General features: G+C 54.4%; 2 protein-coding genes across 7 annotated transcripts in view; both read left to right on the top strand.

The window, feature by feature from the left end:
• INSR (insulin receptor) overlaps positions 1 to 5302 on the top strand; it is a 38469-nt gene extending 33167 nt beyond the window's left edge. The window contains exon 21 of the mRNA XM_052699696.1: positions 1014 to 5302. Coding sequence (XP_052555656.1) covers positions 1014 to 1368 — 355 coding nt within the window. The 3' untranslated portion in view covers positions 1369 to 5302. The remainder of the gene's footprint in view (positions 1 to 1013) is intronic.
• Positions 5303 to 7327: 2025 nt separating this feature from the next.
• Positions 7328 to 18073, top strand: part of ARHGEF18 (Rho/Rac guanine nucleotide exchange factor 18) — a 41928-nt gene continuing 31182 nt past the window's right edge. For 3 of the 6 annotated variants that reach the window (XM_052699691.1, XM_052699690.1, XM_052699689.1), the window contains exons 1-10: positions 7584 to 8463; positions 12177 to 12313; positions 12680 to 13143; positions 14764 to 14974; positions 15164 to 15275; positions 15721 to 15778; positions 15997 to 16041; positions 16282 to 16362; positions 16727 to 16832; positions 16938 to 17106. In XM_052699691.1, the coding sequence (XP_052555651.1) occupies positions 8388 to 8463; positions 12177 to 12313; positions 12680 to 13143; positions 14764 to 14974; positions 15164 to 15275; positions 15721 to 15778; positions 15997 to 16041; positions 16282 to 16362; positions 16727 to 16832; positions 16938 to 17106 (1459 nt within the window). In that variant the 5' untranslated portion in view covers positions 7584 to 8387. Of the gene's footprint in view, positions 7496 to 7583; positions 8464 to 12176; positions 12314 to 12679; positions 13144 to 14763; positions 14975 to 15163; positions 15276 to 15720; positions 15779 to 15996; positions 16042 to 16281; positions 16363 to 16726; positions 16833 to 16937; positions 17107 to 18073 lie in introns of those variants that run through there. The other 3 variants (XM_052699693.1, XM_052699688.1, XM_052699692.1) reach the window with 3 other exon arrangements.

The raw sequence follows: 18073 nt of genomic DNA, 5'->3' as shown, positions 1-18073 counted from the left end.
ATTCAAAGCACAGGAAAAGCTTAGAATGCAAGTAAGCATTGCATCAATAGCCCTAAAAGAGGACACTGTCTAAAGACAGAGTGCAAAGCTCCTCCCAGAGGGGGTGGCAGCCTGGAGCAGGCGTTCTGATGTATGGGGTTGGGGTTCCTGTCCCCCACTGCTTGTGATGTCCAGTGTCCATGGGCTGGCGGTGACTGCGTCCCCCAGCCGTACCCAGATGCTCCCTGAGCTGCTGCTGTTGAAGTGTTTAAAAAGAAATCCTGTAGGTAAGCGTTCAGCCTGAGCAGGGTGTTGGGACTGAAGGCTGTAAGGAGCCTCTGGAGCAGCGTGCAGAGTGATGGGAAGGAGCCCTGGCTGGGAAAGGGAATGCCAATAGTAGCTCCCTGTTCCCAGCAGCCTCTTACACATCCCACCGCTGGCCAAAGCAGTGCTCCCAGACTCAAAAATAAACATGTTTTGTGAGTACCTTTATGTAAAAAGCCTGCTGTCCTGGGGACTCGTCTCTCCTGCCTGGTGCAAACTCCAGTTTGAAACTTTTTTTGTACCTAGGAGATTTGTGAGTTTGTTCTTTGTGATACGGTAACACGTGACCTCTTGCTGCAGCCTTTCTCTTGGGTTTGTTGTTCACAGGGCCTCTGTCCTCTGCACAGCTTCCCCTTTTCCGTGTGGCTGTAGAAACTTTCAGGCTGTGTTAAGATTGAATGAATTAAAAATTGTGAGATGGCTCTAAGAGTGCACACACACACACATGGAGTGCACGAACTGCAGCCCTGCATCGTTTGGAAGCTGAGTCAGGAACAGTGGAAGGGATTGGAAGGAATTTTTAATCTAGACAGAAATAGAGAAAAAGCAGGGAGAGGACGAATGGGAAAATGGAGACGGGAAACAGAGCCGAGGCCTCGGCTGGAGTGGGAGTGAGGGGTCGGGGAGCAGCAGGGCAGCCCTGCTCTGTGTGTTTCTGCCAGTCGTGGAATTGTTTCTTCCAATGCCCGACTCTCGTTTGCCCTCACCAGGCACAACCTGATGCAGATGTGCTGGCAGTACAACCCCAAGATGCGCCCCACCTTCATTGAGGTCATTGAGATGCTGAAGGAGGATTTGCACCCCAGCTTCCAAGAGGTTTCCTTCTTCTACAGCGAGGAGAACAAACCTCTGGAAACAGAGGAGTATGAGATGGACTTCGAGAACATGGAGAGCATCCCCCTCGACCCCTCCTCGTACACACAGAGGGACAAAGCCCTGGGGAGGGACAACGGGCCCTCCATGGCCCTCAAGGGGAACTACGAGGAGCACATACCTTACACTCACATGAACGGTGGCAAGAAGAACGGGCGGATCCTCTCCATGCCCAGGTCGAGTCCTTCCTAACGCCTCCCGTGGCCCAAGGGTTGTGTCTGCTTTTCTCCCCTCCACGAATCTCAGGACTCTTTGTTATTGCTGCCGCAGTGTATGACACACATCTACAGACTCTTCAGATTTTTAATCATCTTATGATTAATACTTTTTTTTTTTTCCCTTTTTTTGCCAAGTTGACTGGTTGTCAGTGGACTTATCTGTGAACATAAATGGAAGAGGTTTCCATGGCTGCTCTCCTTTCTGTAACCATGGTTTCAAAACAGGAAGCGACCGTGTCAGTTCAGCTGAAGGAGGAGCATCTGCGTTTGCCAACAACAGCCGTGAAATTCGCCGCTCTCTGAGCTGCGGTGTAACGGTGTGGAACAAACCTCAGCGGGGCAGCAACGTCCCCAGGAGAATTCCAGGCTTCAGGCATCCTCGTCACTACAGCCGAAGGTTCGACACCGCGGTCGGACGCGCCAGATCCTCAGATTGACCAAGAGCTGCTGCTTTCGTACTTTTTCCATGGGTTAAAGCCCAGGGGTGCGTGCGTGTGCGTGCGTGTGTGCAGTATACATATGTGGGGTGTATATGTATAGCAAAATATACACTTCTGGTTTTTGTACATAAGTTTTGTATGTTCTCACGGAAGCTTTCCTCTTCTCGGAAGCGTGTACTTCTCTTTCTCCCGTTTCCCTGGAGTGACCGAATCCTACACAGATTATTTTTATACTGAGGACTCTTGGGAGTAGGTTTTCTCTCATTAATAAATGAGGAAAATATGCTGAGAGCCAAAGGAGCAGAAATCTGAGATTTATGGGTCCTTTCAAGACCAAACGAAGGAGGAGTCCCCAGACCTGAGAAACCGTTTTCTGTCCTTACAGCATCGAGTATATATATTGTTTGTTGTAACATATTTAAAATGTCTTTAGTTTAAATTTTAACTTCATATAAATTATTGACTGTTTATGGTCCTTTCGAGGAGGGGAGAGTTCGGGGGACTGTTTGGTCTTAAAGTGGTCCAAAGATTTCAGAAGGAACTAATTTTAGCCGGTTACCCTTTTAGGAGCTCTGAAGTACATGTTAGGTTTATACTTGACAAGGCTTTGTAAAACACTTTCAAGATTTATACAGTGCAGCGCATCGGCCCAGCACTGCGGAGCGGTGGTGGCTCTGGTTGGGCTGTGGGGCGCCGCCGTGCGCTGCTGCTGCTGCTGCTGCTGCTTCACCTCGCTGCCCTCGTGCCTCCCGGGGCGCCGTGCCACAGCCGGGGGGCTGCAGGAGACGCGGATGGGGCGAGTGGGGCCCTGCGTGGAGCGGGGCCTGGATGGGACTCAGCCCCCCCCCCCCCCCCCCCGGCCGTGCGTTGGTGGGGAACGTCGACTTTGGTCCGTATGGACCGAGCTTTGTTCTGCTGCTGTTTGCATGAAGGCTGATAAGCACAAAGCGTCGGAAAATAACCGCGAAACGAAACGCGTCTCACTCTGATGAGGGAGCAGGGAGATGCTGAGAGCAAAATGCAAAGGTTACCAGCAGGGAGCCCAGAGCCCCGCTGTGCCAGCAGGACGCCGTGGGGTCGGGGCACTGCGAGCAGCCGCGTGTGGGGCAGCCTCTGCTTTCCAAAGGCCTCGTTTACATTTCTTGTGCTTTACCACGTAGTCACTGTTACCCAGCAGCTCTGTGCTACACTGCAGGAAAGAAGACATATTCTCACACTTTTCTAAGGAAGAGAAGTTTTTCTTACTAGAATTTTTTTATTTATTTTAATATATAGAACACTGTTAAAAAAAGAAAAAAAAAAAAGAAAAAAAAAAAAAAAGCTAAATCAATTTGCTGAAGAAAACACGCAGAATCTGTAAATTTGTATCCGTGAAATTGGGGCAGGTGGGTGCGGTGGGGTCGTTTTGTCCTGTTGTGGTGCAGTCTACCTCAGTGTTTCTTAAGGCTATTTTTAATACTGCGCACCTCAAAACCTGTTCTGATGTTGTGGGCTGGACCTGTTGAGGGTCGGCGAAAGCAGTATCAGCTGATCCCAAATCTGGGGCCGGAAGGGAGCGGATGGAGCAGCTCCATCACTGCTGATCGCTGCTGTTAGTCGTAGTGACCAAAGGAAACTGCTTCCAGCTCCGAATGCGCAGCAGCAAATTTGGATCTGATACTCTGATATCATCTTAGTTCTGTTGTGATTGGAAAAGAAAACAAACACTAAAACAGACCCATTGAAATGGACGTTGTGAACAGAGGGGCAGGCGGCAGCCGCCTGCAGTGAGCCCTCCCTGTTGTTCTGACATCTTAAACCGCAGTGGCTGTAACTGCAGGAATAGAGCACTGTTTGCACCGGGCCTGTGCTGCCTCTGGCTCCGCAGCTCGGCTGATGCCCGTTGGCTCTGTGGGCACACGCAGCGCTGCAGTGCTGTGCGTTGGACCTTGCAGTCGTCCTCACTGAGAGCAGCAGTGGTTGGACCCAGCGCTGTGCACGGCAGCCCCACTGCTGTCCTTCCTGCGTTGCTCCTGGCCAGGAGCGGTGTGGGGCAGCCAAGGGAGGACATCCTCAGCCGCAGCGCTCCGCCCTGATGGAAACAAACAGCCCCAACTGCCACTCGTTGGCTGTAAAAGATGATGCTCAGCTGCGGGATTAGGAAGAGCAAAGGAACGTCATCATAGAGCCCAGCTCGGAGTTCGGGAAAACCCTCTGCAACCAGCTGCCACGTGAGGCCCTCCCTGCAGGGCAGCTCAGCATGGTGCAGGGTGCTCCGCTGCCGTCCCAGCACAGAGCTGCATGCACTGGGGAGCAGCCGCAGCCCTGTGGGAGCTGCAAGAGGTGCCCCGAGCAGCCGCAGCATCGCGGCTTTGAAAGCCCACAGAGCAGGAAGCCACGGCACTGCTTTGCTGTGTGCTGTCAGCAGGTGTTGTTGTGGGGGCTGGAGAGGTCCCAGAAACATTGGTTCCATTCACTGCCCGTCTCCCAGACGCCTCTTGCAAACCCGGTTCTTCTCTTGCCGTACAGTGCAGCATTGCAAAGCTTGTCTGCGAGGCTAAAAGCCCAGCGTGGCTGCTTGTAAATACTGATTGTGTTGTAAAATAGAAGAGCTCATTGTGTGATATTGCAAACTGTGTGCCAGCTCTGGGTGGGGAAATGTGGTAGGAAATAGACCAAGCTGCGAGGAGGGCATGCTGTGCGGTGTGCATAGGGAAGAGGCTGCTCGATGGTTGCTGTAGGGTACTCAAAATTGGTGGGTAGTAGATCTCTTTCCTCCTAAATTTGTATTATAGTAATGGGGCACTTTGCTTAATTTTACTTTTGTTGTGTTTAATGTTGGTATCTCTTTGGAAAACGTTGCTTACTGTGTTACTGACTGAAGGGTGATGAAGGAGAATGGCAAAGAGGAGCAGGAAGGGGCTGTGGCAGTTATCTCCAAGCCCCCATGGTAGGGGTGGCAGAGAGCCCATGGGTTCCCTGAACATGGCTGCGATGCGGATCCGGACCCTGAGGTCCTCCAGGGCTGTCAGTGCCAGCAGTGACACCCAGCAGTGAGCCTGGCCTCTCGCAGAGAGGAGGATGCATTGTGCCCCAGCACCGCGCTGTGCGCCGGGGGAAGGGGCTCTCGGATGGGTTGGAAGCGACTTCAGAAGTGTGTGAAATTCAAAGCAGGATTCGTTCAGCATCCGTATGAACTGAATTAATTTGGCCTTTTTATCAGCTTCTGCTTGCTCTGTGGTGGCTCCGCTCAGACGGACGTGTGGAGGAATGGGACTTTTCAATGCAATTTGGGAGCTGCCGGTTTTACCAGATCTGCTGTCGTTCAGTGTGCATTTCTTTTTACAGTTAAATTGCTTGTCCTTCTCAAAAGTAAGCACTTACTCTCGCAGGTTCAGCAAAATAACTGCAGCACAATGCAAGCGATAGGGGGACGGGTCGAGAAATGACTTTTAAAATCTTGTATAATAAAGTTAGTATCAACTCCTACAGCATGGTCACGTTCTTTGCCTATGTGCAGGGCTGCAGCACAGGGTGGGGGCTCAGCAAAGCTCTGCTGACCCCCTGACGGCTCCCACTGTGCAGCACTGGGTGGGTTTGCAGCCCCAGCGCTGGCGCTCATTGAGCTCTGTGTTGCCCAGCATTCTGAGCCGGGCCTCTTCCCAAAGCCTCCAAACCGTCCCTGAAAGTCTCTTCAAACCACCGTTGTTTCCAAACGCTTCTCCCATCACCTGCAAAGCAGCCGCTGACGACTCTCAGGCTGTTTGAAAAAGGTGATGAAAACGCTGCATTTTGGTGTTGTTTGCAAAGCGCTGCTGTTTGTGGGGCGGCGGAGTCCAACGCAGCCAAAAGCGCCCTGAGTGCTGTGGCAGAGCTTCGCTGTGCTGCTCCCACCTTCCTCACCGCCTGTCTGAGCTCACAGCATGCTGACTGCATTGCAGTTCGCATTGCAGACCCGTCTTGTATGAAATAAAGGATCAAATGTGCCATGATTAAAAAGAAAAACAGAAAAAACCCTCAAAGCCTCCCCTTTATTTTATCGCTTTCATATGTAAGAGCTGAGCAGTGACGTGTACAGAAAATAACATTGAGTATGAAGAGAACACCCTTGCTGTGTGACAGAATGTTGAGCAATTGACGGTTTATATTAAAATTCTGAATAAATTATCCAAGAATAACTTCCATTTGGTTTCCGCTGTCTCTGCAGCAACAAAGGCTGCTTTACCACAGGGAAAACTCTGAGCTCCTAGCTGAGAGCATGCGATGCTTTCGGCTACAAAATGAGTGGTGTAAGGCCCAAAGAGCCACGGGGCTCAGCTCAAGGCTCAGCTCAAGGCTCAGCTCAGGGCTCAGCTTGGGGCTCAGAGGCTCCCCACCCTGTGCCATGAATTGCCAGTGTGAGCAACGTGGCGGAGTCCTTGTGAAGAACGCTCCTTCTTTTGAGAGGTGGTGGCCACCCCCGATGGCTCTCCCCACCCCGGTTGGTCTGCGGTGAATTCCAGCGCTGTGATGTGCAGTGATGTCCATCAGCAGAGATTGTGCAGAGCTGATGCCACCTAGTGCTGCCGTGCATCCAGCCGTGGCGCTGGATGGGGCCAAGTGCAGCCTCTGAGCCCATCTGGAGTTCTGTCATTGGAAGAGCGATGAGAAAGGAGCATACTTGAAGATGTCTGGGAATTGCATCTCCAGACACAGGCTTGCACTCAGGGGATGCAAACACAGCGTGGCCTTGCTGTCGCAGAGGTCTGCAGGCGGCGATGCGGGCGCTGGTGTCTGTGTCCCTCATCGCTCCTCCAGGTGCGCCGCTTCACTCAGCCCCAAACCACGTCTGTGGATGGAGGGGATGAGCTCTGATCCTCACTCGGTTGGGGTCACTGCGCCGTCCCTCCCGTCGGCCCGGTGTCTGAGCAGCCCTGCTGTGACACATTGTGCTCTTGTGGACTTAGAGAAACGAAACCTTAATTCCTCTTTGCTCTTGTGGTTTCCTGGAGCACGGGGTAATTGCTATCCCAAGCGTTGCCAAAGCTGCGGTCTCTGAGTAATTGGAGTGTGAGCTGATCTTGTTCTGATTAGGGCTTGGCTGAGGCCAGCGTGTGCATGGGGCTGCAGGGAGAGGTGCATGCGTGGGGCTCAGTGGCACAGAGCGAACGGCCGCCGCCATCATCTCTGTGCTTTGGTTCCTCCCATTGCTTCAGTACCAGGTCAGGGACTGCTGGGCCGGGGTTCTGCCAGCGCACAGCCCTGGGAGCCCACGGTGCGAGGAGCCACGGGCACAGCTTGTGCGTGCCGGGCTCACACTGCAGAGCACGCAGAGCACTTCTTCTCCGAACGGAACAGGAAGCCGTTTGCTGCAACCGCAGTCGCCGTGCCCAGCACCGCTTAGCAGCTCCCAGGACCCCGCAGGGGGCGGTTTGGGGTGCACGACTCCGGAAGGGGCGGCCGGACCCCCACGGCCCCATCCCCTGCCATAGGGCCACCATTGAAGGAGCAGCGGTATGGGTGCGGCTTCGGAAAGGGGAAGCGGTGAAGCGGTGCAGCCCGAGGCCCCCGCGAGCCGCCCGGCGGTGTGGATCTTCCTTCCTCAATGAGGGGCTGCTGCTCGCGGTGCACCTGCAGGATCCGGGCTGCGGGGTGCGGCTGTGCTGTGCGGGGACTTTGCTGGAGGTGCCCGCGGCCCTCAGGGTGAGTTGCTGTCCTCCTCCAGGGTGTGTTGTGTGAGCTCCATCTCAGGGTTGTTGCGCGGCTTCCTCGAGGCTCTGTGCGGAAGCAGCTTCACCCCAGCGCTGGGAGATTGGGGTTTAACCCATAGGGAGCTCCCGGTTCCCTTTGGTGGCACTGGGCTCTGAGCCCCCTGTGGCTGTGCCCCCAAGTGATGGGTGGATCCCTGCTATAGCTGAATGGGTGGCGATGCTTTGGGGTTTGCAGCTGGGTGGAGAAATGCTCTTTGCCATCCACCCCTGTGCGACACCATCCCAAAGCAAGCCCCAGCCTTGCAAGGCTGCAATCTGCACAGCAGGAGAGAGTCCTGCAGGCCAGCAGCAGCACAAGGGTGAAATCAGGCTCTGTCAGCACAGTGAGGGGTTGGGAGCAGAGCCTGGAGCCAGTTTGTGCTGGGGGAGCTGATGGCAATGGGGCTCAGACACGGCAAGATGGGATTTTGGTGTCTGGGGGCAGATTGGAGTTGGCTCCCACTGACCTCAGAGTGCCCCCAGATGACAGAGTGGAGCAGGGAGCTCGGGGCAGGTTTGGGTGCACGTGTTCTGCTTCCACCTGCATCCATCAACCAGCGCTCCAGGGCTCTGTGTGCCGTGGGGTCACCAATCCTCAGCCTCCGCCGCAGGAAGTCCCAGAGCTGTCACACAGGTGGGAACGCCGGAGAGCAGGAATTTCTCTCTGGCTGCAGCTCCCATCAGCTGATACTTCTGACAAAACACTTGGCTGCTCCACTCCCCCCTTGGCAGCCCCTGGGCTGCAGCTTGCAGCGCTGCCTTAGACTTGCACCGAGCTCCGCTGTGCTCTGTGCCGTCCTCTCCGGCTCAGGGCTGTCCATACGTGGGGCTCAGGGGGTGCCCCGATGTCGGACTCACTGCTCAACCACTCCTGGCCGTCGTTCTCCAAGCGCTGGAAGAAGAGATGGTCCTTTAAACGAGGTAACAGCGTGTGTGTGGGGAGAGAGGGCTGAGCCGCGTGGGGCGGAGGGGACAGCAGGGAGCTCGGGGTCCCCCAGCGCCGGTGCCCACTGCTCCTCTCTGCGGGGACGCTGCTTACGTGTCAGTTTCTGCCGATCCTTCCGCTGCGGATCCTTCTCAAGGCACGTCAATGCCTTTGTGCGCTGGCTAATGGGTTAAATATCAGTCTTCTGGTTTTGTAATAAATACGTTTTGTTGCTGCCAGCGAGCCGGAGGTCCCAGAGCCTTCAGGCAGCTGTCTGTGTGCTGCCGGCCGAGGGCTGAGCCTCGTGTTGTGTGCTCAGAGTTTGGTGTCCCAGGAGATGTTGGGCAAAACGCTCCTGCAGCCTGAGAATGGGCTGAGGAGCCTTGGGCCAGGTCATGGTGGCTTTTGGGATGGGAAATCCAGTGGTCATGTAAGCTGGCCTCATTGCTGCACAGAGCTGCAACTTGAAAAGGGAGAGGGGAGAGCCCCAGAACAGGAGATGTCCATGATCCCAGAGGAGCTGGACACTGCCGTTCTCACTGCAAACTTTGCTCTAGGCCCAACACTTTTGGGTACGGTTATCTGTGTGGCATTAGAGCTTGAGACACACATCACTGCTTTTCTCTCCAAACTGCCTGGTTTGGAGCAGGAGCAGCCCCCAGCCCTGCACTGGGGCACTCCACACCGTGCTGGGCTCACTGCAAAGGCTCAACCAGGCTCCCTGTGCAAAATACATCAGCCTCAGTGCCCACAAGTACCGACCGCTCTGAGGAGCATCCCCAGCACAGCTGTGCTGAGCTCAATGCGTGGGCAGGACTGTGGCCAGGAAGGGATCGGGGGCTGCGAACCCCTCTCAGCCCTGCTGAGCCCCCCTAGCTGCCTCCCCAGTCGCTTGGCCCCGCGTGCCCGGAGCACCAGGTCCCAAAGGTAGCGATAAGGCTGCTTGCTGTGCAGCCTGCTGCAGCATTGGACAGCTTATCTTCTCCCCTCCTTCAGCCCCGGTCGCATGAGCCAATCCCCACCTCTGCCAGCACACGATGAGCTGGGGCCCGGCGCGGGCAAAGTGCTGCGCTTTATCCGATTTTGGCACAGTGAGCTCAGCACTTCTTTGCAGTTCAACACCCCTCTCGTTCTGATCATCCCGTGGGGCTGTGCTGGGCCAGCGGGGCAGAGCCAGGGGGACCAAATGCTGCTCTGTTCCTATCTGTGATGCCTTCAGAGCTTAGCAGCAGCCTCTATCCCCATTTGCTGGGAAATGCCCAGCTTTGTTCTGCTTTCTTCTTCCTTCTGGACTCAGCTGTTGGGTCCCACTGTCCCAGTGGCACCAAACACCCCAGACTGCTGTGTGCTGGGGACGCTGGCCGCCACTTCCTTCCTCCCCAGGCAGAAGCCCAGCATCTCCACGTTCTGCAAAGTCCAGCCCAGCACTGCCCCACTCGTGTGCAATGCTTTGTCCCCAGCTCTGCCCTGGGAATTCCTCTGGTGAAGCTGCTCCCTGCAGCAATAACCTTTTATGGTTCCTGGCCAGAGGCGAATTAAGCAACTGCAATACCTAATCTGCTTAATGTTCCCCTACACCAAACAGCGTGTGCTCTTGGAAGTGTCATTTTGTCATCTCATCTCCAGCTTCAGCAGAGGAAACGTGAAGACAGGTGCCTGGCTGTGCTGGGGAGCTGCAGGGCCATTCCCCAAGCACCTTGCGGTAGCAAGATGGAGCAGCATCCCTCCAACAGCCAGGCAGGGCCTTGGGGTGTGCCCTTGCTGCTGGTAGAGGGGTGACCACGTCCATCTCAGACACAGGGATGCTCCCAGCTCCTGTATGCTCCTTCCTTGTTCACCTTGCCATAACCTGATGCTTGAAAATGCGTTCTCCCAAAGAGCCCCTCCACCAGATCCCTGTGCACAAGCGTTGGCTCCCTGCACGGTGGCAGCCCAGGGTCACCAACGGAGGACCTAAATGCAAGGAGCCAGAATCCAACGTGGCTCTCACACATTGCCTAAAATGGTGTCCCCAGTGCCGCAGCCACGTGCCGGTGCCCAACGGTCCCTGTGCTGCACTCACTGCCACTGGCTGCAAACCTGATTTATCGTGTGTTGAACAGCAGTGTCTGAAGTGCCTGGGGGGGGGGGGGGACATGAGCTGTGTGTGGAGCTGTGGGGGGCATCAACTGCAGGGCACATCACAGCCAAAGCCAGAGCTCTGCACGGCACAGGGAATATTTTCCAGGCCTCTGAGGAGCTGACTCTGATCCAGGGACCCACTTCAGAGCTGCAGGATGGAGCCTGGTGTGGAGCCAACTTTGGCACGGCCGCGACCCACCCTGCAGGAAAACACCCCTTTGTTTCAGCTCAACCCGCAGGGCTCTGGCCTCTGTCAGGCTGAGCACTCACCAGCTCTCACAGCTCCATCTCTGCTTTTCCAGGCCTTGCTCCTCTCTCTGAGGCTGCAAGGGACTCTGATGGCAGGCAGCCTCCTCCTGCTTCCCTCCTTGTGCTTCTAGAGAAGAAACATTTGTCCTCACCCCCTCACACCTCCCCAGCCCTCTGGTTGCTCCCCTCAATCAGCTTACGCCTGTCTCAATCCCAGCCCATTTCTGGGTTCAACAGCTTTTGCCACCCACCGATGCCTTTGGCTGCTCAGCTTCCCTGGGGGCTGTGTCAGAACGTGCACTGGTTGGCCAGCACTCTGATTTTTGGTTTCCATCTGAAGAGGGGAAATCAGAAAGTGATGATAACGCTCACTGGGTGACCCTTAACCAGCCTTACAGCTCAGGCACTCTTAATTAAAACAAGGCCTTACTGGGCTGTTTTCTCTGCTGTACAACTTAAAGCCCCTTTAAAGAGTTGCACACGTTTGAACGCACGAACGCTGCTTCACACAGAACAGCTGGTGCCTGCAGACCCAAACCTCCAGCTTCTCCCTGGCGCTCACTGCCTTCTGGGCTCTGGCACCATGCACTCCTTACTTGCAGGCTGCATCATGCAGCATTAAAGCTTGCAGGAGAATGCATGGTTTCTTGTTAGGATCTTCGTCACATTAACATTTTTACAATTCACTTTCCTGCAGTTTGTTGGGTTTCTAGCAGTTTCATGCATTTCTGCTCCTACTGGATAGATACGGTCACTCACAACCTCTCGCTGTTTTCCCCACGCTTTCAGCCCTGCACTGCAGCCGGCAGCCTGGCCTCTTTCCACTCCCCTCAGCTGTGTGCATCTCAGAAGAATAAAAGGCCTCCATGAGTCATTTGCAATGGTTCAGATGGTGGCGAAGGTTTACACTGTGTCTCGCTGCATAGGAATGTGCTGCAGTCAGCTGGGCGATGTTCTGCGCCGCGCGCTGAGGCCAGACCGTGGTTTTGTTTCTCAATGAGCACTGGATGCTGTGCACACACTCAGCTCACACCCACCCAGTGCTGGGAACGTCCACGTGGAGCCGCGCTTTTCCACTGCTGCAGAGATGTGGCACTTGGGGATGGGGGTCGGAGGCACGGTGGGGGTGGGCCGATGCTTGGGCTTGATCTTAGATGTCTTTTCCAATCTTACTGATTCTATGATTCACTGGTGCCTGAAGTCCTCCCATCCTACCGCCCATGGGTATCCTTGAGAGCACAAGGAACAAGGGGGCAGAGGGCTTTGTCCGATGCCACCCCTCTGTGCAGGGCCGATCTTGGCCACCCCATGGCACACTGTGATCCTCTGTGTCTTGCAGGATCTGACTGCAAGCCGTGCCTACGGGAGCTCGCTGACCGCAGTCCCTCTGCTTTGGAGTACCACAGCCCCAAGCGTTTCCTCCCATCCCTGATTGCTGAGGATGACACCTTGTTCACCAGCATGGCCGAAGAAAAGGCAAGTGTCCTCTTTCCTTCCACTACCATCATGCAGGGCAGCAGCTGGGCTTAGCAAACTGAGGGGTCAGTGCCATACTCAGCAGAGTCTGTGATGGAGTAGGGATGGGAGAAAGGAGTACTGACCCAAACTAACTAGGGATACAAGGTTATAGTGCTCCTGTTGCTGAGCATTAGTGGGAATGAGGCATGGAGAGGTGTTAGGGTGGAAGCAACCTTCGTAGGTCCCTGGAGCAAGCTCAGCGGGTGGGTATGGGACAGGTCCATGCAGAAGAGCAGCCCCAGCATGGGAAGTGCCCCTTGGCAGGAGGTATGCGAGCATCTCGGATGGACTCCGTGCTCAGGATGAGCCTTTGTGCCTTTGCAGGAGGACTCATCTTCCACAGAGCTGGACGTCCCAGCAGCAGACTTACACAGCAGCACGGAGGATCTCCTCTCAGACTCCGCTCTGCACGGCACAGAGTATTACAAAGACCTGGGGCTTCTGAGCCCACCAGATAACAAAACAGTGCCAGAGATGGCAGCACGGCCAGAAGCTGCCCCCCAGGCTGCATCTGCCATTTGCTTATCGGAGGAGAGATCAGGGGCTCTAGGAAAAATGTCTGTGGATGTTGCTTTTTCCAATCCCATCTCCTGCTCGGTGCGTTACGGTGAGGCCGACTGCCACTTTCTGAACAAAGCTGCCAGCACTGTTGAATGTCCTGCGGAGGAAGATGAAGCTTCGGACCTTCAGGAGGCCTCGGAGTCCTTCCCCACGTTGGTGAGATCCATGTCTACCTCTAGGAGGCACAGCTGGGAGAGCCCCTTGTCACCTGTGGACTGCAAGCGCAGGTAACAGCCCATGAGGGGACATTTGGTGCATACCACAGGATGGTGCTGCCTGAGGTGGAGTTAGAGCACTGCTGCTGCGTGATTTCCTGCCCCAAAGCAGCTGTGTGCCCACTGCTCGTGTTGGGTGCGATGGGGAAGGACAGAGATTGTGCAGCAGGGAGCTTTTATATCTCTTGGCAATAGGAAAATCTCTTGTCCTGGTCTTGGGCCCAGGACCTCCCTTCTGGGGAAAGCTTGTTTCTGGCTGGAGGGGACTCCTGAACAGCACAGCTGTCCTGATAGCCTTCAGCCTCTGGCTCAGAGGGATCTTTGCTCACTCCAGTGGATAAAGAGAGGCAGCACCTTTCTCTTCTTATCATAGAATCATAGAATGGCTTTGGTCAGAGGGGACCTTAAGTATCATCTGGATCCAACCATGTGCCGTGTGCTGGTTGCATCCCACCAGATCAGGCTGCCCAGGGCCCCATCCAGTCTGGCCCTGAACACCTCCAGGAATGGTGCACACACAGCTCTCTGTGCAACCTGTGCCAGGGCCTCACCACTCTGTCCCCCTGCCCTCCATGGCTGCAGAAGAGGGTGAATGTGTGGCCTGATGCTGAGCTGGGAGTGGTTTCCAGGCCTGGTATCACTGCCGTGCTCCATGCCTGCAGTGTTCTGCTTTGAGTTCCTGCATGCACGTTCACCCTGCTGACAAATATATTGATCCTTCTGCTGGCTGGGAGCTAGGTGCAAGCCAGCAATGACTATTTATATCTCTCCTCCTTATAAGGTACCCTAAAATTATCTCAGCCCGAAATCTTGGCAGTTCTTTATCAAGCTCTGTCTTTGGTTCTCAGACCCATTGTTGGGCCATGTGCCGGGGATCATTCACAGTTTACAGAGCAACAGGCACACGAGTAGTGGTGGCACAGAGCGGCCGTCTGCGTCGGTCTCCTCAATCAGTGATGAAGCACGTGTGAGTGGAGGGGCAGGGAAGGGGAACGTGCCCTGCTGTCCTCTAAGCAAATGCTTCCTGAAGCCTGGCAGTGGGAGCAAAGCAGCAGCGAGCTGCAGGCAGAACCTGCTGCAGAGAGTAAGATTTTCCACCAAGCCGTACCCACCATTCTGTACCTGCACTGCTGGCACTGCAGCAGCATTCGGTGTCCAGGAAGCCGTGGGGTGCTGGAGGGTTGCCCTGCCACTCGTTTCCCAGAAGAAGGTTTATTTTCCCTTCCTCAAAGCTGGGACCAGAGGGTCAGGATTTATAACATGATGCCACGCTGGTGAGTTGACAAACAACAACATCTGCCATTTCGAAATGCCATGGTGCACTGCAGCCAGTGGGGCAGCAGCTCTTACAAGGGTGAGACAGCTGTGGAGTCCCAGGAGCTGCTGAACATCCCAGCATGGGACATCCCAGGTGACTGAGGAGCTCATGGACCAGCTGAGGGCAGCCAGACAAAATGCTTTTGTTTTCTCGGTGTCCAAGCTGACTCTTCCCGGCATTCCCCCTCCCATGTGATTGCTGTGGTGGCCCTCCTTGGCTTATCTGTAGGACTGCCAGGACACGGCAGGGGCTGTGCTGTGCCTGTCACTATGGGATGGCCTTCTAAGCTGGCTTCTTACTCTCTGCTGATTTAGGTTCAGCTTGGATACCACAGAGACAGGCAGTGATCCAGAGCAGGAGGAGGCGGAGAAAGGGAGCGGGTCCTGCGCACAGCCTCGTGTGTCCCTGCAGCTGCCCGGGGGGAAGCAGGGAGCCTGGAGCAGCAGTGCGGGCAGCATGGTGATCAAAGTGCAGATAGAGCCACTGCGACCCGGCGGCACGGCCAGCCTGGGCTCAGGGGAGGCGGTGAGTGTGCGAGGGGTGCAGCGCTGCTGGGTGGGCACACAGGGTGGGGGGCTGTGGAAGGCAGGGGTGACTGCTGGCACTTGGCATGGGAGCCCCATTCCCTGCCTTGCACCTTGCCGACTGTGCCCTTATGGAAGCTCTCTTGGTGCACAAAGGACCAAAGATGTCCGTGACTTTTTACTACTCTAGGAACGTGTCGGTGATGGGAAGAGACTGAGGCCACTGTCCATCCCTTCAGCCTGCAAGGCTGCCTCCCCGCAGGCACCCTGTGGTTTCAACACTTCTCTTTCAGCCGTGGAAGGTTTGTACAGACTACACGAACAGCTTCCAATGAATTCAGCTTATCTGTGATTGAGTTATAAAACCAGAGATGCAGCCTCTGCAAGTCTAGACAGCCTCTGCCCTTCTCTTCCATGTGGTCCCCAGAAGCACCCAGATGAAGTCAAGCTGACTTGGAGTCTGATCTCAGTTGAGAGCAGTCTAAGCACAGTTATGTCCCCAGTGACTCATTGCCATGTATTGGTCATTCCCCACTTACACAAGTCAATGACAGTATCCTAGGAACGAATGCAGAGAATTGTCCAGAAGTAAGTGGAAGAAAAGCCATGCAGGGAGGCTGGAGGGTCTCTGGGTGGTGCCAGCCCCCATCACCTAGCTGCAAGCAGGAATTCAGTGTAATACAGACTGGAGAAGGAAGGTGTGATACAGAAAACCAGGGTGCCTGCTGAGAGTGTTTTCTGTTCCAGGTGTTGAACCCCCTGCTCTGGAGATGCTGGAGAAGGACCATGTGTCCCCAGACCAAGTGTAGGTATTGTCAGTCCTGGCTGTTTTGAGATGACAGATTTTTGTGTGCATCTGAACTACTGGAGATCCATCAACAAGCCAAAAGGAAGATCCCACTCTATGCTGGGCACAGCTCAGTAGCTGGTTGTAGAACAGTGCTTGATTCTTTGTGGGATGCAGAATTTCTCTGCAAGGAAATTTTCTGATTTTTTTATTTTCTTCTGCTCTATCCCTCATAGGCTAATAGTACAGCAGGTTCTTCAGGAGCTGAAACAGTATCACGGGTAAGTGTGTCTGGTAGAGAGATTTGGGCAGGGAGGTCACTGTTCTACCTGGGATCTACCCTCAGATGAGGTGCAGAGCGCAGTGGTCAAGCAGGGAGGGTACCAGAATCACCATATCCTTCCAGTGAAGCCAGGCAGGATTTGCATGAATATGCAAATACCTCTTCTGTATCTCTGCCCGTCTCCAAAGATCTGCTCTTGTGTCTTTTGCTGTGTGTCTGATGTCTTCTCCATGAACAGGGCGAAAAAGCGAGCTTGTGTGCAAGAAGGCAGTGATTCTTCCCAGCAGAATCTCACCTGGTTTGAGTTCCTGTCTAACGAGTAAGTGAGGTGGGCAGGAATCCACACGCTTTGCATCCATGGAGCAGACTCTTATTTTTAGCCCCTCTTCATCAAAGCTCTTCTGCTCTACTAATGGTGCACACGGAATATTGGTGTCTGCCACGGCTCAGCCTGGACTGGGGCCCCATTGTGCATGGCTCCAACCAAAACCAGAGCTGGACAGAATCCAAAGGCTCGTGTCCTTGTTTTCAAGAATGACGGACGTTAAAGCAGGTCTTCCAGGGGGTGGAGAGCCCAGGGATGGGGTGCTAAGGCAATCCTGATAAACTTCATCAGCAATCTCCTTGAACTGTGCTTGGCCAGTTATCTTCTCCTTAGGTAAGATGGTTTTGGTCTTTTTCAGAAATGAGGACAGTGGAAAGAGTGAGAAAGCAGAGAAAGGCACAAAGGTGATGCGACGCCTGAGTTCCCTGCGGAGCCGTGTCACCGGGTCCTGGCAGAAGGATAAGGTGAGGGAGAGACGCACTGCTCTGTGCCAGGGTCCTCCCGCTTGGTTCTACCAACAAACTGTGAGCAGTGCAAGGTGTAACGGAGCTGTTGTTCTCTCCTTCCAGGGTAAGAACAAAGAGCAATCAAAAGAGAAGGAGAAAGACACAAAGGAGCCAAAAGAGAGTTGGAAAGAGGTCAATCGGCACCAGCTTGTGCCAGGGGTTTTCTCCAGTGGCACCAGCTGCTCGCTGTGTGCCAAACCTCTCGGGAATAAAAGTGGTCTGCAGTGCCTGAGTGAGTATGGCTGTCGCTGCTGCTCTGACCCAGCCTGGCTGTCACCCGCTCCCCGTCCCCCCCTTGGCAGGACACCGATTCCCCGCTTCAGTCAGCCTCATGGGTTTCACGGGTTGCTTCACTTTTCTGCCTGGCTCCATTCACCCACCCTGCTGCTTGGCCTGGCTTGGTTATTCTCCAGTCTAAACGATCACTAAATCCTGCTGGGCGATATTTTATCCTTGTTATCTTTGGCCACCTGATCATTTCCTACCCCTTTACCCAAAGGGAGGCTTCTAGGTCAACTTTAACAAGCTGTTTTTGCACAAAGCTCTATTTTGCCCCTGCTGCCTGGGTGAAGCTGCTTTTTAGGCTTTTTTAACCAATGCAGTGATGAGACAGCTCAGCACCTACCCTGGGCTTGTGCATAAGGATTCCTGGAGCACCCAGACCCTTAACAACTAACACAGCAGTTCAGTTGGGACTCCCGGGATCTGCATGGATGCTGCTTTTCAGATGCATGCAGTGCACAAGAATGGCAGCTGTGCCTTTGCAGGCACGCATAGGAAAATGTCTTCTCACTGCTTCTCCTTGGGCCTTTCTGCATGGCGTTGGCTGATAGACAAACTCTGTCCTCAGGGCACTGAAGAACATTTTAATTCCTAAGGGGTTGCCTGTGGGTAGATTAAATCTTTTGGAAATGAGAGAATTGCTCTCTTTCTCCACCCTGTATCCTCCAGTAATTCTCACGCTCAAGTGAAGAACTCTCAGAGGCTCTTAAGGTCAGTACAACCTTCCTGGGGCAGAAGCTCTGGCTGCCCTTGGGCACGTGTTGTGAGAAACTCTCCCTCCAGGGCAGAGGAGAACTGAAAAGGACCACGGGCCATTAGTGAGCATTTTAGAGGCATCACAGCAGAAAGTAGAAAGGAAGGAGCTGAGAAAGAGGAAGTGCTTTGTGTTTTGTGAACATTTTAGAAGGGACTCAAGT

The sequence above is a fragment of the Tympanuchus pallidicinctus genome, unplaced genomic scaffold (genome assembly GCF_026119805.1).
Source record: "Tympanuchus pallidicinctus isolate F22 unplaced genomic scaffold, pur_lepc_1.0 scaffold38, whole genome shotgun sequence".
NCBI classification, from domain to species: Eukaryota; Metazoa; Chordata; class Aves; order Galliformes; family Phasianidae; genus Tympanuchus; species Tympanuchus pallidicinctus.
The sequence above is the reverse complement of the archived record's forward strand: the minus strand, read 5'-3'. Positions and strand labels throughout refer to the sequence as shown.